The sequence below is a fragment of the Parasteatoda tepidariorum genome, chromosome 1 (genome assembly GCF_982258835.1).
Source record: "Parasteatoda tepidariorum strain Cologne lab strain chromosome 1, Ptep-v5.0, whole genome shotgun sequence".
Lineage (NCBI taxonomy): Eukaryota > Metazoa > Arthropoda > Arachnida > Araneae > Theridiidae > Parasteatoda > Parasteatoda tepidariorum.
Window position 1 is genome coordinate 53,255,943 of NC_141755.1, and position 23,823 is coordinate 53,279,765.

General features: G+C 28.5%; 1 protein-coding gene across 8 annotated transcripts in view; it reads left to right on the forward strand.

Annotated features, from left to right (window-relative positions):
- l(3)mbt (lethal (3) malignant brain tumor) overlaps window positions 1–23,823 on the forward strand; it is a 46,478-nt gene that overhangs the window by 17,849 nt on the left and 4,806 nt on the right. For all 8 annotated transcript variants that reach the window (XM_043043013.3, XM_043043016.3, XM_071179812.2 and 5 more), the window contains 14 exons: window positions 121–224; window positions 3,520–4,227; window positions 5,405–5,573; window positions 7,907–8,066; window positions 11,285–11,360; window positions 13,082–13,249; window positions 15,297–15,537; window positions 17,039–17,133; window positions 17,348–17,573; window positions 18,689–19,000; window positions 19,082–19,172; window positions 21,347–21,487; window positions 21,600–21,851; window positions 22,868–22,911. In XM_043043013.3, coding sequence (XP_042898947.2) covers window positions 121–224; window positions 3,520–4,227; window positions 5,405–5,573; window positions 7,907–8,066; window positions 11,285–11,360; window positions 13,082–13,249; window positions 15,297–15,537; window positions 17,039–17,133; window positions 17,348–17,573; window positions 18,689–19,000; window positions 19,082–19,172; window positions 21,347–21,487; window positions 21,600–21,851; window positions 22,868–22,911 — 2,787 coding nt within the window. The remainder of the gene's footprint in view (window positions 1–120; window positions 225–3,519; window positions 4,228–5,404; window positions 5,574–7,906; window positions 8,067–11,284; window positions 11,361–13,081; window positions 13,250–15,296; window positions 15,538–17,038; window positions 17,134–17,347; window positions 17,574–18,688; window positions 19,001–19,081; window positions 19,173–21,346; window positions 21,488–21,599; window positions 21,852–22,867; window positions 22,912–23,823) is intronic.

Consider the following 23,823-nt stretch of genomic DNA (forward strand, 5'->3'; position numbering starts at 1 on the left):
AATCTTAGATATACTGTTTAAAATTACTTATTATAGGTTATGAATTGTTTTGATTAAGTTTTATGAGATTAATAAAAATGCTATATTTTGTATTGTAACTATTTCCTAATTTTTTTCTAGTTGCACAAAACTTGAAAAATGACGCAGTGACAACAACTAGTCAAAAGCCAATTATTGTAACTGTATCAAATATGCAAGGAATGCCATCTGGAAAACATGTTAATGTAATTATTATTTTTGTAAAATTATGAATTTTTATGTGTACAGTAAACATCCAATTATCTGTGGTATCGAATGGCCCACTAAGAGCGGATAAGCGAATTCCTGGATAATCTGCAAAGCGCTTAAAGTGGAACCCATCGTCGATTTTTTAAATATAATTGATATACAGTAGGGAACTGATTATCCGGACCATCGCTATTCCGGATAACTGATTTTTCTGGTTTTCTGAATCTCTACAAAAAGCCGTTTTTTTTATTGTTAAACTCAACAAAAAAAAATTTTTTTTTTGAAATAATCTTAAAAAGAAGAAAAAACGATGAAGGAATACACTAATGATTATTTCCAAAATGATGGTAAGGTAAACATCTTTCAAAAAAGAAAGAAAAATCCTAAAATCTTATGAGGAAAAAAACATTTTTCTAAAAAAATGGCGGTTTTAAAAAGGTTTTTTTAAAAACATTTTTTAAAAAAAAACTTTTTAAAAAAATTTATCGAATTTCGTTCCAGTTTTTTGGTTTTCCGGTTTTCTGATTTCCGAATAACGGGTTCTGTATTGTATTTTCATATCTATTTTTAGCATTTGTCTTCACATTTCCTTATACATTTTTTAAAATTTCTTTTTGTATGAAAAAGTCCTGATTTTTTTTTGGTCTTTTGATATTGAACCTCTTTTTATTTGACATTGCAGATTTTTTAGTTAAATTTTGTCACTAAGTGTCACATCATCTTGATCTCCTATGAATTGACTTAGTCCTTCAATGTCTGCTAGAGCTGTATCATGACTTATTTTTTTCTGAGTCTAATCTTCTTCATTTTCAGCATCTGTACCTAATACTCTATCTAAAACTTCTTAGTCTCTAAAACATTCTGTTCCCTGATCATCCATGTCACAATTGTACCATTCGTTTATGATTTCTTCATCTGCATTTACAAGTATGCATTTTTTTTTGATGAAAATAGTGCACTGGACAGTTGACTGCTCTTGTCCCTTTGAATGATCTCAGTTTTTTGATTTCCCTATCACTTCCAGTTTCTGTTTTTGAGATCTTGTAGCATTGCTGCATGTCATTATTGTTATTCTTTCTTTACTGGATTTATGTCCTGGAGCTTGCCGTTTGTTTTCAAATGCCAATGTGAAGAATTGGCAAGTATTTCCAAAACAGTCCAGATTGGTCATTGCAAATTTGTTCACATGAAAGCCCTTCTAGAGACTGTTCAAATTCTATTTTAAAATGTTTCAAAGCTTGAAAGTCACCACTTAGTTTCTCACCATGAAGGATGATTTCGCAGATCTCATCGCATTTTTTCAATCACGTCAACCATCCTAAAGATGCATGGAATGTTCCTTCGAGATCCAGCATTTGAAAAAATTCATTCGCAAAAACAATGAGACATAAAGTAGGAATTCTTTCACTTCTAACTTGCATTATCCATAGTAAGAAAAAGGCATCTAGATGTTCATATGTGCTAATTTTAATAGTTTTTCGTTTTTTTCATCGATGAAGAATTATCTGAGAGATGAAAATTGCCACAATTTATTTTTTTGCTGCTTGAGTATGTCTCGAAAAGTAGTTTCTCCTATTCCATACTGTAAGTTTAAATGCTTTTTTGTGGCACCATCTTCACATTTTTAAATCTACTGTATTTTATTTTGAATTGATAAAACCACCTTTTTTAGTCATTTTGCAAAAAAAAAAAAAAGGCAAAAGTCCAAAATAAAGCAGGCACAAGCAAATTTTTAACTCAGGAGTTCAAACACTGTTGAATAAAGACTGCACAAAACGATGTTCAAAACATGTGAATTAGTTCTTATTAGAGTAACCATGCATCCATAATTTTTAGAAACTCCTATCAGCAACAAAACTAAAAATAAACTACTAGCAGCAATTCTGAAATTCCTGCTTCATTCTTCTTCTTTCAGGGGTATAAGTGTTGTGTGGAGACAATACTTATTTGTTAGTTATCAATTTTATAACTGATAAGAGTTGTAAGAATGTGTTACATGTTGACTGAGGATAATTCATTCCATTCTTCAGGAGAAACTAAATTTCTCAATATCATTCATTGAAATTTGAACTTGATCCTGCATTTGTAGTTCAACAGCTATAAATCATGATTTAAGCTGTCTTGCTCTTTATGAATGCCTTGCCTTTTTGCACCTTTTCAATGCTCCTTTTACTTAAGTAATGCACTTGAGGCTGCAATGTTTAAATGTAGACTCATTATCTGATTAATTGGGAAAACCTGGACTACGAACATGAATGTTTGCTAGTATGTTCCCGAAATTCGTAAAATGATTCCATCTCTATGAAATTTTTATTTCTAAATGCGATGTTGTTTATCATTTCACAAAATAAAAAAGGTGAAACATGAATGATCAGCAAATCAGATTATCTACCCACAGATTATCGGGAGTTTACTGTTTGTTAATTGAGTTTCTTTTTTTTAATAAGAAATTGTATGAAACAGTTTTTTTTTTAAAAGTTAATCATGGACTTAATATTTGCCTACAATGTTTTTAACAAGTCCTTTATTTTGTTTTATGGTTAATGAAGTGCCCTGTGGCAGAACTTTTTTGGACTTTCTGCTATATGTCTCTCTAGCACTAATATCTTTCTGCAAGACATTTTCAATAATAACAAATATATATGTGACTAATTTAAAGTGACAAAAGCATTGTCCTTACAAGGAAAAAACCTATTTTGATTAATAAATTGCTTTTAATTTTTTTAATAGAATATGCAATATTTGTTTTATTCAAGTACTATGGACAATATTCTATGTAGGAAAAAAAACGCACTTATTATTTCCTTTTTCGCATTTTGTAAATTATCACATTGAAAAAAGGGGGGAAAACAAATTAAAAATCGAGGAATCCGTTGCAGTATCTACTGGGAAAAAAAAGATTGACAATGAAATCACATGCATCAGACTTTTTAATAAGGGGTTACTCAAATGCGTGTTTTGTTTCAAAATTTGGTTTTTGCAATAAACATCATATTAAGAATATCATATTTTAAAAACCATGTGAAAATCAACATCAATAACTGTTTAAAACACAATTGTAACACTATGGATTTACGAAACCGAAATTTTTTACTTCTCAAAAGCAAAATCTTTCTGCAAGAACTAAGTTATTTTCTGCGACAATGTTGCTGTGTCGATTCTGCCACGGTGATGAAATGTACATTATGTTTTTCTATTACTGTTTACTATTATGATCATTATGATTTTTTTGATTTATTATGATTTTTTTTCCTACTATGTGTCTTAATTATTTATACTTTTTGTCTCCAGCTAACTTCCACGACCAATGTATTGACTGCACCGCTTATATCTGCACCTGTTCACATGGTTGCCCAACACTTCACCACTGAAAAGCTACCAGCATCTACTAATCTCATGTCGCTCCCTACTCTTCCCAGAGCCGCTACTGTTAACCCAGTACTATCTGCCAAACCACGCCAAGCACAACACATTACTCCCCTTCTTCCAAGTGGCATTCTTACCAAAACTGGACAACTGGTGATTGCCAGCGCCAATAGTCCTTTGATAGGTTCTTCATCTGGCTCAGTTATAACAAGCATGTCAGGTATATCTTTGAATAGCAATATAGTTACAGTGACGCCTGTGTATGTGACGTCAACCACTCCGCTGATGTCCTTTCCTAGTAATTCTGGAGTCACTCTCAATCCTGTTTCTCAAGGGCAAATGATTACCACTATGATTCAACCCACGGCAAATGCAAAACCAACTTTAGCTCCTAATAACAAAACAATAATGCCTGCTGCATTTCTTAAGCCTGTTAGTATTGCGGCTGCTGCTCCTTTTCCAGTAGCTGTGCAACCTACTCCTATTGCACCAGCGGCTATAACTATAGCGCCAGTTCAGACAAAAGAGCCTGAAGTGGAACCTAAGTGCGATCCCAAGCCTAATGAATTTGATCCAATACAGGCAATGGAATGGAAAGATGGAATCGCAACTCTACCTGGTAGTAATTTAAAGGTAAATTAAATAATGTACTTTAGATTAGTTTTTTTCAATTTATTTTATTAATTTTAAAATTTTTGTTTAAAAGAAATTAGCTTCAGGGCTCAAAATTAATGGTGGTCTGTTGTCCAAGACCACTAAAAGCTGACTTGAATTACCATAGAATAATAATCAGTGGTTCCTTAGACCAGCAAACTATTTAAAGGGATGGTGTGCTAAATTGACTTTTTAGAATTCATGTTTCAGATGTTGTCTTAATCTTAAAATAGCATATTTCTTCATAATTGTGACATTACACATTCTCTACATTAGAAATTTTCATTTTATGAACTTTTTATTTAAGAAAAAAAAAATTGGTGTAATTTATGTAGGAATTGGCATTGGATATAAAATGCAGGAATTGCTATTGGGTTATAATATGAGGAATTTTTTTCCTCCAGATTGTAGGAATTTTTTTTCCCCAGTGACAACCCTGACTGACTAAAATTAAATTTGCATGTGAAAAATCAAATTCCTTTGATAAAAATTTTGAAGTCAATGGCGGTCACCTCTGAAAATGACCAACCTCCATTAACGACCATTTTACGTAACGGAGAGTGGTTGCTTCTGAGAGGTTTCACTGTATAGAATTTTATGTATTGTTTTGCCTGTTAGAAATTAACCAGGGTTGCCACTCCATAGGGAGAACAAGAAAATTTGATCATGGAATACTTTGTTATTATTAAATTATTATTTTGTTATTATTAAAAATTCTTTTTAACTAAATGAATATGAGAAAAACACATTTGCTATACAGGAAGAAATCATAGTAAAGGATTGAAAAGTCCTGCTGAAATGCTTTAAGGATTTGTGACTGTGGATGTTGGTCGAGAATTTAACCCAAAATGAATCTTGGGCTATGGTACCACAATTCGCTAGTCTTATTAAGATGTGGCGTCTCTCAGTACAACTTACTATATTTTACTAATTATTCATAATATATGAATATATAATTGTCAGATGTATATATTAGGTGTCTATTTGTCATTATATTTTTTACTGATATATTTAGTTGTTGGCAGGTTCTTAAAGAAATAGATAAAAGGGAAATTTCTCTGTTGCTTTCTTATTGTATATTGACAGATATTTGTTGGTCATATAAGAATTCTTCATGAAAAAGGTTTTTATTTCAAGCGTAATTTTTATTTTCCAGTTCAAGTTGACTGAGTTTGGTACTCTCGAAATGATTAATGATGACATTTTTACTGCTTCTCCTTCTCCTGTTAAGCCTATCAAAGAAGAAACCTCTGTGGCACCACCGGAAGACAACACTTCTGAGACAAGACAAAAACCTGTAAAGAATAAAGAAATGTATCAGGATGGTTTGTATTTTATCTATAATTAACTTCATTTTAAAATAGTTTTTTTTAATATATATTTTAAATAAATTAAAAATTAATTTTTTTATTATCTTTATGAAATAAATTTTGTATTTTTTTTTAGAAAATAAACCTAGCAATAGCTCAACATGTAGTACATTGAAAAGAATACGAGTTAGTAGGCAAAATAATTACAAGAATTTTTGATTCTGAAATAATAAAAACTTAAGTAAAAAAAATAATAAATCTAAAATTACATTTTCCCTGTATTCTATTTTGAAAATTGATTTTGAAAATTCTTGCAAAAGTTCATTAATAAAGATAATACAAAAATTGTTTCATTTTGAAATAATTTTTGAGAATTCAAAGTAAAACAATTTTCTTGATGCTTAAAATAATTTTTTTTCTGGACTAGGGGCTAAGTCCCCTGTTTTACCCCCGCAATAATTGTTGTTTCTTAGTAAAAAGCAGTTCTTTTTTTTTTTTTTTTTTTTGCAAAAATTGAAATTATTTACTTAATATAATATATATACTGAAAAGAATTCTATTTGCTTATTCTTGTGCCTTCACTTCTCACGTTAAAATATTATTTTCTATTAGTATTATAAATATTTAGATCTATTCGTGAACAGAAGTAATTTTGAAATAACATTTTAATTGTTATAACATTATATTGTTCTAACAAATTTGGTGAGTTCACAACCATAATTTAATGTTTTCGCTTACCAAATGGACAAACGTATTAAATAGTATTTTTGCTTGCATCACATTGTGTATGAAGCTGATCGTTAGGTTCTAAATCATTTTACGAATCTCTATAACATTAATTTATAACAATATATTAATGTTATTTGCACAAAAAATAATTTTAAAACAGTTGGTAAGATTAGACATCTTTTTAAATAACTTTATCAAAAAATGTAGCACAGAATTGTTTTATAATATAATAATAAAAAAGAATAATCTCATAGTTTTAAACTCTTAAATCAAAAGTGTAATAATAGCAGTACAGGAAAATGCCTTTAAATTGGGTATAATATAAAAAAAACACAACTGCTTCCACTTAGTAGGAATAACATTTACCATGACGCAATGCTAAATTCTATGCCACTATCCACATAAATCAATTATTAATCAAAAATCGAATATCAATTACTTTTCTTTATAATGCAATAAAATCTGGCGAGCAGCTATCTAAACGATCAAACACTTCGTTTGTTTATTTGTGGCTTGAAGTTAGGCTCGCAGAAAATGCCGTTCATGGGTTAAATTTAGTAGGAATAACATATACCTGTAGGCTATAGTATACCCAATTAGGGATACATCAATATTTATAGAAAAACAATACTTTTACTACTTTTATTAATTTCATGCTGATGACAACCAAAACAATATGGAAATGAATAAGGAAAAACTGGATTCTACCATGTGATTTTTCTGGCCAATGAAAATATACCGACAACAAAGAAAAACTGCACCACCATTATTAGATTTTTATATATATAGTTAGATTTTTTATTTCCATGTTAGACTTAATGATAATTTGTTAAACCATTTGTTTTGTGATAAATTGTTTGCTTTTTTTTATAAACATTCTGCTTTTCATGATAATTTAAAGTAATAGAACATTTATTTTCTTTGTTTTGAATTAGTCATGGCATTTAAATAACTAATAAATTTTTTAAATGAGGTTCTTTTAAGTCGTGCATGGACAATAAGAAATTAAGGATCATTATACTATTTTGAATTATTTTGGAAACAGTTTGTATGATATATATTTTATTTCCCTGCAAACTTCAAATTGAATTAAATTAATGAATATAAATATTAAAATATATTTATCAAGCATGTGAAAAATAAATTTAAATCAAGAATAAATAAAAAAAGTAAATGTAAACTTTTTATTTTCTTTTTAAATTTTCTTATTTTCTAATAAACTTTTTATTTTCTTTGTAAACTTTTTATTTTCTTTTTAAATGTAAGATTAGACACTTTTTTATTTCTCTTTTTATGGTATTTTTCTGTGTATTATAAATTAAATAGGCTTAAAGATATTGTTTCTAATATTTATTTACATTTTTGTGTTAAAATTAGATTTCTGTTAATTAAATTTATGTCTCTTTTAATGTCTTGATAAAATTATTTTTATGCTTAGTATTTTTTATATTGAATACTTTTAAAACTATTTTTTTAATATTTTGTATTAAGGAATTAGTATTTTCTATTGATCCCTTTCTTTAACAATTTTTCTTTTGCAAACTTTGTTTTTATTTCAAATCGGTAAAATTTGCAAATTATTGAGAAAAAAAAGTAATTGTACTTTTTTTATTTTTTAGAAAGCAGCATTGACAAAATTCCCCAAACTGGGCCAAAAGACCAAGACATGTCTGAAGAATTATGCCGTTGTGAAAATTGCAATTGTTTTGGCTTGAAAGGAGAGTTTTGCAAAGGTGGTCGTTTTTGTAGTGAATCTTGTGCCACAGCTTTTAACAACAAGTAAGTTTTAAAAGATTTTAATGTTAAATTTTTTTATTACATATGTTTCATATAGGTTTTCAAAATTTAAACAAATATACTGTGAAGCATAGTTAGAAATATGAGAGACAATATTTTCAGTTTAGTCAGAAATGTATATAAAAAATAATTCATATGTTAATTGTAGGTAGTTTTGTTAAAAATACTTGCTTCTCCTTTTTCTGGCCCTATAATACAGGGTTCATTTAAGGCAGGGTTTGCAGTGCAGACTGTCCTGTCTGTCCTTTTAATTAAAAATTCCACCCTGCCTGTCCTTTGAACTTAATTATGATCTCCAATATTTTAAAGGGGGAAAAATCTATTTGCTTGGATTATTTTATAAATTTACATGTTTGTCTGATAATTTTTTCGACTGTAATTAATTGTGCTTTGACCGTTTCCCTATGATTTTTAAAACTCTGGTATATTTAATACATTATTATCATCATTTTGAACTTGATCTATTTTTCATTTGAAGCGTTCTAATTCGTGATGATTTTATTGTTATTTCGTGTTGTTAGATAATTTTTGTGGAAGCTATTTATCCTTTTTTTGCCTTTTTCGCATGGGGTTTTCAAATTTGATTTTTTTAATATGATAAGATGTGTGAATTTGTATTATCACTTTTTGACGTGCTCGATCCGTGACTATTGTCTCTATTATTGGAATCCCCCATCCTCTTGGTGATGGTTTTTTCAGAAATTAGCATTTTTTTGCTCTTTTTACATGGTTTATCAAGTTAGATATGTTCAATATGAAGCTGTTACGATGTTTGAAATTCAAATGATGGGTTTATCGGCAGTGATTTATCATTTTATCCTTTTCATGTGGTATTTCAAATTCCAATATTTCAAATATGATCTTATTACTATGTTTTATTTGTGATGATTCTGTTGCAATTTCATGTTGTCGAATGATATTGGGTTGTTCGGAAAGTTCATGTCAATTCTATTGTACTGGATTATGTATGAGGCAAATTTAACGGACCACCCAATAGTCTTTTTGACAGTTAATTATCATTGCATAAACCCTTTTTAAATTCAATTTGTTTAACACAATTTTATTACGACATTCAAATTTCGAATTTGAGTTATCATTTTTAAGGCATCAATTTGTAACAATTCCATCATAATTAACGTCGTTTGGTGATAGTTTTTTCTGTTGTTATTTATCATATTTTCGGCCTTCTATACATCAGGGTGCGTAGAGTTTCTAAAAAGTACTTAAAGGTGCTTTTTTGTGGATTTCGTTTTTAAAAGCTTTTAAAGGTGCTTTTTTCAGCTGGCGTTTTTAAGAAGTGCTTTTTTCCCGAATAATTTTTTTTCTTCCCTTCAGTGATATCTGGTGGATCCCATGCATTTCACAAAAAATGGGGAGTTTGCTACGTAATCATTCACGCGGACTTCATGTCGTACCCACGTTATGACTTGTGCATGCGCGCACACTTGAAACCGAACCCTGAGTGCTCCAATTCGGATAGAGAGTATCAGATCCTTATGAAATATTTTTTTTAAAATTTATTTTAATTTTGTTCTTGTTTATTTTATTTTACTTCTAGCACTTTTTTTGACGTAGGGGGTAAGGGTACTTTTGTTCTGAGTTCAGGGTCAAGTTGAATTCACTCGGTGATGTGGGAAAGTGCTGATTGTTTCGATTTACGCCCGTTTCTTTTTGGGTTTTTGTTTAACGCTAAAACTATTTATAAAAAGTTTTTGTTTTTCAATAATATCATTGATTGAATATGAATATTTTGAGTGCTTGAAAACTTTTGTAAAGTGCTTGAAAAGTTTTTAAAATGTGCTTATTTTTGATTCAAAGATTTGGCTATGCACCCTGTACATGATTTTTTAAGCTCTGGTATTTTTAATGTGTTATTACATTACATAAATTTCAAATTTGAGTTATTATTTTATGATACGTTTGATTCGCGATGACACCATCATAAATCTACGTCATCTTCCGGTCATCCTTTAGCCATTTCTACTTGTTTTTTTTTTATTCCGATAAATTTTATGCGATCTTATTACAAGAGAGCTTTTTAATTTAGAGGGTCACTTTTTGACATGCTCAATTCAGATAAATTTTATGGTAAATCCAAGGCGTTTATAAATCTTTTTTTTTCTTCTGGCATCTGTTTGCTATTTCTTGACTATTTCCGTGTTCAATTCCTTTGTAATTAATGCGATGTTATGGATAGCGAATTTCGTATTAAGTAATCACTTTTTATGCACCCGATTCTTGACTGCTTCGTTGTATTAATTTTCTATCACTTTTTTCGCAGTTATTGCAATTTTTATCGTTTTTCATCCATTTCGATATCATTTTTAAAATCCTGATATTTTTAATGAATCATTATGACAACTCCATTTTGAAAATTCCAGAATTATGCTTATTTTAAAACCTATTTATGGAGTGCACAAATTTAACCGAGAATTTATTTTTCATTTATTCTCTTATTTTTTTTAAGAAAAAAATACTTTTTTTAAATGGTGAAAATAAGAACTTTGTATATTTTGATGTCTTAAAAGATATGCAGATATTTTATGTTTGTGAACAGTGCTCTTTTTTAGTGGGAAATAGGGTTCTTTTCAGTTTCTAGCATCCTGCCCTTTTTGAAGTCTAGGATGAACACTTACAATTTGTAGTGGTCATTGGGATGTTGAGCAATGTTATTCCAAACCTTATTTTCCTTAGCCTTAGATTTCCACTTTTTATGGCTAGATTTTTTATTATATTTATATAACTATCTTTTCATTATGTTCCAATTAAAGATTTTTCTGAAACCATCATTTTGGTTTATTCTTACTGATGCCTGCAGTTCATCGTGCTTAGCATTTTGATTTCATGAATTGGATGTTTTTCTGTCACAGTCAATTTTGTGACTGTTTCTAGTTCTCCACAGTGAATTGTTTATTGCCCAAATTCATAAATTGAATTAAAAAAAATCTTAAAATTTTCTTTTGATTACTAATATATTTTTATCTTTATTCACCCATTTATAAAGCTATACTTATTAATTATTTTTGTTAATATATAAAAAAAATTTACTTGCGATTCGTCTTCTTTAGGTAAGCACAATACCTAATTATAAAATCTGCAATAATTACTTTATTAATGGTTACAGTTTTTAAAAATTACTCTTAAATTATTTTTAGTATATTTTACTTATTTGTTTTAAAATGACTTAAATTCTGTTTTAGACGGAATACAATATTAAAGAGAGGAGCCACCCGTGAAAAGACTAAAAAGAAGAAAGTAAAGATTGAAAGTAGTGAGGTATGTTGATTTTTTATAATGTATGTATTTGAGTATATAATTCTAAAGCCAGTGTAAGTTAACAAATATAATTTTACATAAAATGTGACTTGAAATTCAGCCTGTTAAAAAATTAGAAGTTGCATCATAAATTGTAAATTAGCTTCTTGCTCGCTTATGTGTTAGGGCTATGTTTTTTACGTTTGCTGGGTATTCTAAATCTGGTTTTTGTGGAAGTATTGCACAGGTCATGCATAGTTTTATAAAAGTACTCAATATCCACAGTTATTGCATTGAAGGGCATCTTGATGTCAATTATGTTTAATTTTGTAATTAATCTCATACTCTTTGTTGGAGAAACAATTTAGGCTCTGTAAGCCTGGTGTGTATGCTCAAAATTGTATTTTTGTTGCATACAATAGCATTATCTTCTCATAGTAAATGTCAGTGAATTTAAAGTTTTTTTCTTATTCTGCAATTTATTCATGTGTCAGTTACTGAATTTTACTTTCATTAATTTTAGTTTGTATATTTTTAGTGTGTGTTTTAAAATGTAAAAATTTATTTTTTAATATGAATATCCATATAAATTCACATATATTTAGAAACAATCAAATTTTAACCATGATATTTAGTTTATTGTATAGCATAGCACTTTTAGCACAGTAAAGAATTTTTTTGCTCAGAAGCAAACCCTGGTTCTCTCAGTCCTGGCATGTTTTAAGCTTGCTACGAAATATATTGCACTTCCTTATCCTTAATGATTTCACTGAAATTTCCAATTTATATAAGGAGTGCTGAGATTTGTCAATTAATTCACTTATTATTATCATTCAAGCCAGGAAACCAATTGATTGAAAAAAAAAGTTTTTATATTATGACATCAAAAAAATAAAATAATTTTAAGAACAAGTAAAAAAGATAAAAAGTAAAAAAAAAGCATTAAATTACATGAAGTTTGAACTTAAATGAATAAAAGAAATAAGAAAACATGCTTAAGAAAACAAACTTAAGAAATAAAAAAACATGCAATTATGCATTTCATAGTTCTGATATAATGGGTCTTTTAGGTTTCTTAAAAAAATGCTATTTAAGAAGTGGTTAGAGTAAGTGTCACACATTATGTGAATGAAGAAACTTACTGAGTCAGTTGAATTAAAATAAAGTTTTGTTAAACTTCATATGTTTTTATGCTTATATATAAACAAAAATTGAACATTTTAAACAAATTTAATTATTCTTAAAAATGTATAGCTGTTAGTTAGTTTTCTTGTAGTAATGGGATTTTATAATTTCCTATTAAATGTCCTAAAATATTAAATAGTTTAAGCTATCTGAATTTTTTTACTATGCAATTTAATTAAGAAATGTCCAATGAAAAAAAAAAGGAGTTTTTTTTAATGTAATTGACTATTTTTTATAAAGTTATTTAATTAGAAAATTTCCAGTAAGCTTCCAAATATTTTTTTGAAAAATATATTATTGGTATGATATTAATTTAGATTTGTTCTGCATATAGTTGCCCGATACAGATTGAATTCATTTATTGTATAACACTAAAATAATATTAAACTTACATTGTTGCTACATGGTCAATATTTTTACACATAATTCGAACTTGGTTATTAAAAACCTTTTGACCTTCCTGCTCTTAAGGTAAGAGTGTATTTAGAAAAAATTAGACTAATTATTTGAAATATTTCAGTATGTTTCAAAATGTATGTGTTTGTATTTTCTTGAAGGATACTCCTACTTCTGAAGTAAAAACTGATATTAAGACAGAAGATTTTAAAAAAGAAATTAATGAAGATAAAATAGTATATGCTGAACCAAAGAAAGAGGAATTTTCATGGGATGCTTATTTGAAGAAGGAGAAAGGTATTGCTGCTCCTGTCAAACTATTCAATGAGGTAAAAATGAATTTTTCTAACAAAAAAGGCATTCCAAGTGTCGCTTATAAATAATATTTTTTCTTTTGAATATCTAAGTGTTAGGGCAATAATTTATAGAGGTATTTTTTCATTAAAAACCTTTAAAAAAAAGAAAAAACTTAATTTAGTTTCACACATTGTGAAATGTAGTTAGTATCTTTCCAAATTTACTTTGCTTATACTATGGACTGACACAATCTTATTTCAGACCAATTTACACGAAATCTGATTATACCTCAAAATATTAATCTGCGTTTGAATTTTTTTTCGCAATCAATAAATAATTTTTTTTCTTAAATCTTTTATTTTATTTGAATATCTATTTTTACTTTTTAAAACATCTGTTTTGTACTGTGGTTGTTTTCTATTCTGTGTTTGACTACCTATCATGAATTTTTCTTTAAAAATAATTTTCTTATTATTTTTTTCAAAATAAGAAATAGCAAATGGTGACGAATACCCATACAACTCATCATCATCTTATTCCTCTTCACTCCAAACTGGAGCATAGGGTTTCTATCACATCTCTCCATCTCATTCTTATTTGTGGCCAGATATTTTGCTTCTTTCAATGTCTGTCTTATTTTTTTTAATTCTATTTCAATCGTTTTGTGTTCTGTATTTCTAAGTTTTTCACTTTTTCTATTCCCCTGAGGGTTCCAATCAAAAACTTGTTTTACTTTAAATTTTACAGGTTTACATGGGATATGACCAATCCATTTAAGTTTACCTACAACTTTTACATATAAACTCAGGTATATTAAAATTTGTGTCAACAGACATAAATGCAATAGGCCCAATAAATTACCTGTTATGATTAAGTTTAATTAATCTTATTATTTATTTCTTTTTCCTCTCTCTCTATGTCATATTAGGATGTCAACATATTTTAATTTGATCTGCAATTATTTTGATTTAAGAACAATTTTTATTTATAAAAAAATAAAATTTTTTGCTTGACTTTAGAACATTTATTTTGAGGTTGGAAGAATTCTGCAATAAAAGTATTTAGTATGTTATTGTTAAAAGATTTTAAATTCACTTTAAATATTAAAACTTTTAATTTTTAAATTAAATTAAATTTTTATAAAGTTCATAAGTTTATATTTTAATTTAAATAATTTCTACAATAATGTAAAACCTTAAGAACATTAATAGTATTTATAATTAACCCTTTGCTCACTGCACTTAGCTCTTCTGTGCACCTATACCAGGCATAACCAAAAGGTTAGTAAAGTACAGAAACTAATTGAAACTGTGGTTATAATGTATAAATGACAAGATCTATAGGATTTTTAACTGATGAAATTTAGTCAAGTCCTTTATATATAATACAATAATAATTATTAACTTGAGTTGATTTTTTTTTTTAAAATTTGAATTGAAAAAGAGATAAACAAAAATATGTAAATTAAGTAAGTTTTACATAATTGTTTTTTTAAAATGTGAAAACCCTTTTTTTAGAAAATTATGCTTGATCTGAATGATCAAAATCAAATTTTACTGGATAAAATGTTATAACAAAAAAATTACACGATTGCATAGCTTTCTGATAAATGAGCTCTGTGACCAAAATAAAGATTTAAAACATATTTTATTGAATAACTTAGGTTTGTAGTTGTTTTTTTGTTTGTCAAGGTTTGTAGTTGTCCCAATATCATTCTTATTTTCAGCTATTTTTTTTTATTTTTTACTTAACTCATTTAAATTAAAATTTTTTTTTCTTTTTCTCTAAAAACCCTCACCTTTCAAAAAAAAAAAAAAGAAAGAAAAAAAAAAAAAGGATTCATTTCAGTGGCACGACTCTGTTGAATCAGCTTTTAAGACTAATTGGTATGAGAAATTGATAGACCAAGTCTATAAATTAAATAGGCTGTAATGAAAGAATTGTTGAGAGAGCCTTTAGCTTCCCTGTAATGTAAAATTTAATAATGATGAATAGTTATTTAAGCAAAATTGTGATCAGCACTATGATAAGTTTAGGTGTGTCTATCTTAATTAATATATTTTTCTTTTTAAATTTTAGAATCAAATGTATCCGGATAATGGAAATGCTTTTCAAGTTGGAATGAAATTGGAAGGCATTGATCCAAAGCATCCTTCACTATTTTGTGTACTCACGGTGAGTGAAATCAAAGGATACAGAGTAAGGCTGCATTTCGATGGGTATTCTGAATGTTACGATTTCTGGGTGAATGCTGATTCACCTGATATATTCCCAGCTGGATGGTGTGAAAAAACAGGCCACATACTTCAGCCACCCAAAGGTAAGTTTCTGATAATAATTACTCTAAAGCAGCAGTTCCGGAGTTTTTTTGGCTGTGAAACCCTGAATGTTTAGTAGTTGTGGCAAATTAACATGAGTAAGACTACTAATTAATTTGGGAAGTATAATATGAAAAATAGATTTTTTGTTCTTTTTTATCAATAATAATCTTAAAATTTGGTTTTATGTCATATAATTGAAGGGGATAACATCTAGTCCAATACTGAGTTTGTTATGAGGGTTCACACAAACTGAAAATGAATAAAATAAACTGAAATTTAAAAAAAAAGGAACAATTACATTAGTTATCAAAGAACAATATTTCTTCATTGTTTAAGTCTTTTGATTTGGAAAGGCTGATGTGAAATACTAATGCAATTTCTATAATTGCATGAAGATTCATATTTTTTTTTATACAGTATTAAAAAACTTTTTTTTTTATATAATTTCTCTTTTTTTGAACCTAACTACTTTTAATTTCTTTAAGTTTAAGAATCCAACTTCGCATGATTTGTAGTAAATATTATTATGTGTTTAAAAAATCATTCCTAGTTAAAAAAAAATTTTGGACCTCCTGCGACCCTACAACGGAACCCTTTGGTTTTCTGGACCACCCTTTGGGAACTGCTGGTCTACAGCTTACATATGTTTGCTGGAGAAGGTAGCATGTTTCTATCATGGACATACTTTTTATTGCATATTTTAATTATATACAAACCCTAAAACTATAAAGATTTGTAAATACTGACTGCATATTGGAAACATGAAATTTTTATCAAACTTTTATTTTAAGAATAACTATTAAAGGTTGAATAAAATGCACACAACACTTGTTGGTAATCAAAAATAAGCAAACATAAAGTTTGAAAGCACTAGGCTAGTTCGTGAAAATGTATTCTACGACTTTTGTTTTGCATGCATTTTATTTTAATCTATTTTTTTATGTGTAAATTCATTAATATTGCTCATATCACTTGTTCTTTAAACGTGAAAAGTTATTCCTGAAGTTTTAATATGAACAATTATTTAAAATTTACAACATTTTTTGAGTAAATTATGAAAACTTAAAATTATACAATGGGGGTATTTCTTACCTTGTTTTAATATGCCGTTACTAAAGTGTCTTTTTTCAATCTAAATCTGTTTTACATAAACTTTTATGCATTTTTAAATGGAATATGTTTTTAATGGTAAGTTTTTTTTTAAGTTTAAAAGTAAAAAGATTTATTATTTTACTGTAAAAAATTTATTCAAATATCTAGGTATTTCTGACTATGATAGTTTTAAGCCTGTCTGTTATATTATCTCTTGCTTTTCTCCTTGTATTTTATGGCTTTTTTTCGGACTTACATGAACTAAACTTGGCCTTTCTTGTTTGTCCAGAAAGTTTTTTACAATTTTTGAAATTTATTGTTGCTTTCTTCTGTAAAATAAATAATTTTTTTAAAAGTTAATATAATGAAATAGTATTTTATTTTATTAATTTAAACTTGTGATTTTAGATTACAGACCCCAAGATTTCAATTGGGACAGTTATCTGAAGGCTACAAAGTCTGAAGCAGCACCAAAAACTCTTTTTAGTTGTAAATCTGGCATGGTACAGTTTAATTTTTTCTTTTACTCTATTATTATTGTAGATAATACTTTAAATTTGTATGCTTAAAATTTTTTTAATATCTTTCTGAAACAAAAATTCATTTTAGAAAACTCTTGTATTTAAGAAAAGATTTTCTACTGTAATTTATTTTTCTGAATTATATTAAGAGTGTTTCATTTTGAATACTAATATCCTTTTACCCTTTGTAATTTAGAGTGCAAGTCCGCATTTTAGACGTGGAATGAAGCTTGAAGCTGTGGATAAGAAGAATTATTCTCTTGTATGTGTTGCAACTGTGACAGATGTTATGGATAACAGATTTTTAATTCATTTTGATGGTTGGGAAGATGTTTATGATTATTGGGCCGATCCATCATCTCCACATCTTCATCCTATTAATTGGTGTAGAGATAATGATCGTTTCCTGACACCCCCTAAAGGTATAGATAAATATGGTTATATTTTAGTGCATTTTTTAGTTGTTGGATCAGCAATTAAGTGAAATATGGTTATGCTTCAGTACATTTTTTAATTGTAGAATCAACAATTAATTTAAAAGCATCTATATTTGAGTGAATTTTTTTGTTGTTAGATCAATAATAAAATACATTTTTTTAACTTTCTTTTTTGTCTAGTAATAGACTCTTGTTTTGAATCTTTTCCAACTTGTTAGAATGCTCAAATTTTAATTGCAGCTCTGTGCCTGATTACTATGCAATTTTCTATAATTTTCTGACCGCTACTAGCAGAGTTTATTGGTATATTATCAAAAAGAGGAGTTTATTGTTATACTCCATCATTTTTTAAATGAAGAGGATTGCAGAGGCAAGACCAAAAACATAGGATTTAAAAATGAATTGTTTGAGTGAAATTAAAGAACGATGATATCTTAATGCTTTTTCTGGCAGTGTTTTATTCACTGTATAGAATATAGCAAGTGTTGTATATAAATTGTGTGTTAAACTTCTCTCTAGATATATTCACGTTAGTTAGTAGTTAGTTGTTTCACTGTTTTAATATTCATTACAATTGGTTACAATGTAATAAAATGAAAATAAAAATTATACACTTGTAAAATTATACGCTTTCAAGCACTTCAAGTGAACTTTTGACTAGATTTACATTTTCCTACAAAATTCATTTAGTTTTCAAGCTTGAATCAGCAGATTTGAATTTCCTGGAGGGGTGGAATCTGTTTGGTTTGCAATTCACGTATGTAAAAAAATCGTAGCACTTTGATCAGGAAAAGTTCAACCAAGTTCTTCGTTGTTATCTTCTTTTTAACAAGTCTGCAGGAACGAATATCTTTGTTCAAGATCTCTAGTAGGATAAAGTTAGCTCAAAAAATTTAAAAAAAAGAAGAATAACCTAAGTATACAATGTTACCCGTGTTTAAAAAAATGCCTGAGTTTTAATTTTTTCCAAGCTAAATATAATTTTATTTATTCAATTTATGTTTACAAGTATTCTTATGTTTCATTCTCTGATATTGTTCTATTTGTATGACACTTACTAAATGTTTTTTTTACTGATCTCTTATTTGTACTCTCACCAGAAGTTAAAGACCCTGCATCTTTTAATTGGACAAAGTACCTTGCTGATACTAGAGCTGTAGCTGTTTCTCCTAGAGCTTTCAAGCAGTGCCCTCCAAATGAATTCAAAGTAGGTATGAAATTAGAAGCAGTTGATAGACGCAATCCTATGTTGATTAGAGTAGCTACTATCGGAGATAGGAAGGATTTCAGCTTGTTGATTCATTTTGATGGCTGGTCTAGCGTCTATGATTTTTGGGTGGATGATGACAGTCCTGATATACACCCAATTAACTGGTGTCACAGAACTGGACATCCTTTAGAACCACCTGCGGGTAAGTAACTGATAAAATGTGCATAAAAATATTTGATAAAAATGTGCATTTTAGTTGATATATGCATGTTTCCTGTTTTAGTTACCGCCCCAGGGCAGCCTGGTCCCTGTCCAACAGCTGGATGTCTCGGTCAAGGGCATATCAAGGGTCCAAAGTATACCACTCACCATAGGTATGCTATTATTGTTAAATACTCACTGCCCCCTTAATGAACCTTATTTTTATTTTAAACTTTTGTTAAAACTTCCTGTAATTTTAGGCATTGGTGTCAATAGTCATTTTGATCTACTTTTGTCTGCTAAACGGTGTCCTATGATTCAAAATCACTTGTTTATCCAAAACTAACTTCTTATTTCAAGTTGCTTGAAAAATCACTGTTTTGAGCGATTTGTTTATTTTAATTTTTGCTCTTAAATTATTATTTTGAGTTTTTATAAATTTGAAATGCTTACTTAATGAGCATGGTTAAGTAGCATTTCATTGAATTTTAAAAATATGTATCAAAACAAGCAGTTTGTAAAGCATCTTTTATCAATCTGTGACTATATTTAAAGTTTGATACATTTATATGCTTACAGCCAATCATAGTAGTCTTAAACCTGTTAATAAAAAGAGTTATCATAATGTCACTTAAGTTTTTGCTCCTTTGTGATTCGAAGGTATGGAGATGTTTTCAAAAGCATAAGCTTTTGAGTTTAATTGGTTATCCATTTGCTAGGTATTAAGAACACAAAGGTAGAAGAATATAATTCAGTTTTTAGAGGCTACTGCCTCACTGTCCCAAACACAAAAATAGCCCTCTATTTTAAACTTTAAATAGATAAGTTTACCTTTGAATTAAAGTTAAGCATTGGAGTAAAGTTTACCTTTGAATTAAAGTTAAGCATTGGAGTAACTGACTTTATTGCTATTTAAATTATTCTATAGGATACAAGAAACAGAAACAAATAAATTAATATAATTACCTAAGGAGGAAATCATACCACATAATTGAAATTGTTACCTATTTGTCAACTCTATGGGAGAAAAAAATGCTATATTTTTGTCTGTGTTTTTTTTTTTTTTTTTTACATCACTGATAAAAATATTAATAGGTCAATTAACGCAGTTTTTTTGTCAAATACTCATAATCACTTATCACAATTTTATCTTTATCAAATTTAAAAAATATTTCTTTTTCAGTCTGGTCCTGGTACTATTGCTCTAAATTATTGGATTGTTCAGTCTGATTAAAGACTGAGATATTAGAAATTTTTTTTTCTAATTATGAATTGACATTAGTTTACATGCATAATTATATAAGATAATTATAGTTCATTGCAGGGCTCGAAAAACCGCCCGTCCTCAGCGGTCAAAAATTCCCTGCGGACAACAAATTTCTCGAATCCGACGTCCGCACGGACGGCTATTTCCCCGTTAATATTCGTGATACATTTTCAATTTTATATGATCTTACAAGACTCCAGCGCCTCACTTCTAAAATGACCCTCTAATCTAGAAATACAGCAACATACTGCGCTTGGTGGAATTGATGTTTTCTCTGTCTGGGAGTACTGCAGTGGTTGAAAGAGGCTTTTCAGCAATGAGCTTACAAAAAAACACATTATGTGCTGGTCTTAAACAAGACACGTTAAACGCAGTTATGAACATCCACCTAAATGGAAAACCCCTTTCAGATTTCTGTGCAGAAACCTCTGTAAATCATTGGCTTGATTGTGGAACTGGCTAACGTCATACTTGTTTCATTTAAAAGACGAAGTACCCTCGGATAAATTGACATTCCAGATAACTTGACCTCTGTGATTTAAATTATTTCATAAAAGAAATACTAGGTTTTACTATTAGTAACCTAGTATTTGTAATCCTAGTAACTACTAATTCATTGTGCAATTTATATAAATGTTTGTAATAAATAAGAGAAAATTATATTTTTATTTATTGAGAAGCTACGGGTTAGTTTCAAAGGAGGACGGGTACATTGTTGGACAAGCCGTCCTCCGGGGACGGGTGAAATTTCTGACTTTCTTCGAGCCCTGGTTCATTGAAGAATAAACAGAATCAAACCATTTAACTTATTATTAAAAGGGATAAAAGTACCACATATCAAAAGGGGATAATAAATATATATTACTGCTAATTAATAATTTGTCATATAAGATCTATAATTTTATTCAGAAGCTTTTGTTCAGTGAATAACACTTGAATTATGAAGACACAACATAAATACTGATTATAATGAAAATAAAAACTTGTGTAGTTTAATACCATAAAAATTAATGTTGTGAAATTTTATATAATTCTGTTGTATTTTTTGTTCTTCAAAGCTTATTTATTTATTTATTGTAGTGCCTTTGGCTGTCCTTATTCTCAAATTAACATCAATAAAATGGATTCTAATTTCCAAGATAGAGTTATTATTACGAAAGAATCCCTGAATGAATTTACGAAAAAGATATCAGAACAAGGTGGTGCAACTGACGGATTAAGGTACGTGATTCAAAAACGTTATATTGCCTGCAAGAAAGTATTTAATAAAATCAGTTGCTTAAAAACATATTTCAATGAATGGATTTTGCTCAAAATACTTTTTTTTTTCCAGACGTTGTCCTACTCCTGGTTGTAATGGAGTTGGTCATGTGAAAGGTAAATATTCAGTTCACCACAGAGTGTCTGGATGCCCTCTTGCCGAAAAGAATGCTCTTAAAGTGCAACAAACTAGTTCCACAACCACTTCAGCTGCTAGTCCTAACTCATCACCATCTTCTATATCATCATCTGCTATTAGTGCTGTAGATACAAAACCAGTTGATATTCCGAAAACAAGGAATGGTGTAGGAAGGGGGAAAAAGAAGTAAGTGATGCATATTTATCTATTAATACATACAGGGTTCCTGAAAAGTATGAAAGCAGTCAAGTATCTAAAGGAACACACAACTGATAAAAAATATGAAAATACGCGTATAAAGTATTTTCAATAAATGAAAATTGATTTTTCAAAGTTTATTATATGTTTGCAATTTTTTTAAAGACGATATTTCTATTCTGTGAACATTTTAATTATCTGATCCCACTTACTTCGAATTATTAATTTATTACCATATTAATGAAATCGCACCCCCACTGCCTAAAACAGGCATACGAAAAAGAAAAAAATGAAATATAACACCATTTAAAGCTGAAAAATTCTGTGATGCTTTTCTATTAATTCATTTTAATTACAAGATTTTATTTCATATCGAATTTTGGAGAAAATCTCTTCATGTAAATTCAAAAGGTAAATAGTAGTAATTACAATAATTAAGTAATATAATAATTAAGTAATAACAATAAACTCTAATTTTATACTTTTATAAACTTTTACAACATATTATAAACTTTAATGTTAAGTATAACAATAAACTCTGATGTTATTTGGTGATGCCATTGTGTTAGTAATATTTAATTATTCTATCTAGCTTATAATATTTGTTGTAAATGTTTGTTTTGATTAATTTACGTAATTTCTGAGCACGTTTCTAGTTCCAGTAAGCTTTTTAGCCTGTCATCAATTTAGAGAGTCTGATTTTTTTTTACCCTCCCAATTACTCATGGTTTTATCCTATGATACAATTGTACCTACAAACAGTTTTCCACGTAGAAAAACAATTTCAGTTTTTTTTTCGCTAAAAAACCCACCTTTCTAGAATTAGATAAGGAAAGAAATAGCCTTTCCATCAGTAGGTTAAAAGACCAGAACCCAGCTCAATATTTTTCATTAATGTTAATGCATTATTTTGAAGTTTTTGCTATATTTTGTTTATTATTTTAACAATTTTTCATCTGTATGAATCTGTTATTTAACTATATTGAGCAATAAAATTCTTGTAGATTCAAAGTACCTGGTTTAAGAGGAAGACCTCCAAAACATATGTGTAAGTAATTCATTCAATTTTATCATCACCATAAGTTTATTTATTACTAGTTACACCTTTTATTTTAAATATAATATTGGTTTAGTTTTCAGTGTCCCTATAATAGTACAGTAGGGAACCGATTATCCGGAACGATCGGGACCATCGATATTCCGGATAACTGATTTTTCCGGTTTTCTGAATCTCTACAAAAAGCCGTTTTTTTTATAGTTAAATCCAACTAAAAAAAAAAAAATTAGAAATAATCTTAAAAAGAAGAAAAAATAATGAAGTAATTACACTAATGATTATTTCCAAAATGATGATAAGGTAAACAGTTTTCAAAAAAGAACAAAAAATCCTAAAATCTTATGAGGGAATTTTTTTTTCTTCTAAAAAGCGGGAAAACTAATTGAATTTTTTTCCGGTTTTTTGGTTTTCCGGATAACGGGTTCTGTACTGTATTAACTTTTTTTGCTGCCAAAATTGTGCAGAATTTTTTTTTATGAAACTTATATTTATTAGTCCACACATCTATTATGTAACAACTTATAATGCATGATTAAGAATAAATACTTTAAATTTATTTCTTATACTATTTTAGATATTTTTAGTAATTTGAATGTACTTATTTAAAATAGAGATTTTCTCATGTTCATAAGATCAGAAGAAACTTTTATTCATAGAAATTAGCTCACCTTGATTATTAATTCAACTCACCTTGAATTGTAATCAGTTCTTGGTCAATTATACATTTTCCATAGGTGATGCCTTATAATTTCACAATAATGTACATACTCTTTTGTATTTTTGAATTGAATAAGCATTTTGGACCATTTGCCAGTGCTGCACTTGAGTAGTGGAGACATAAAGCTAACCAGTCTTTGAATCAGGCACACCTGGTTAACACACCTCCATTTACTGTTTGGACAT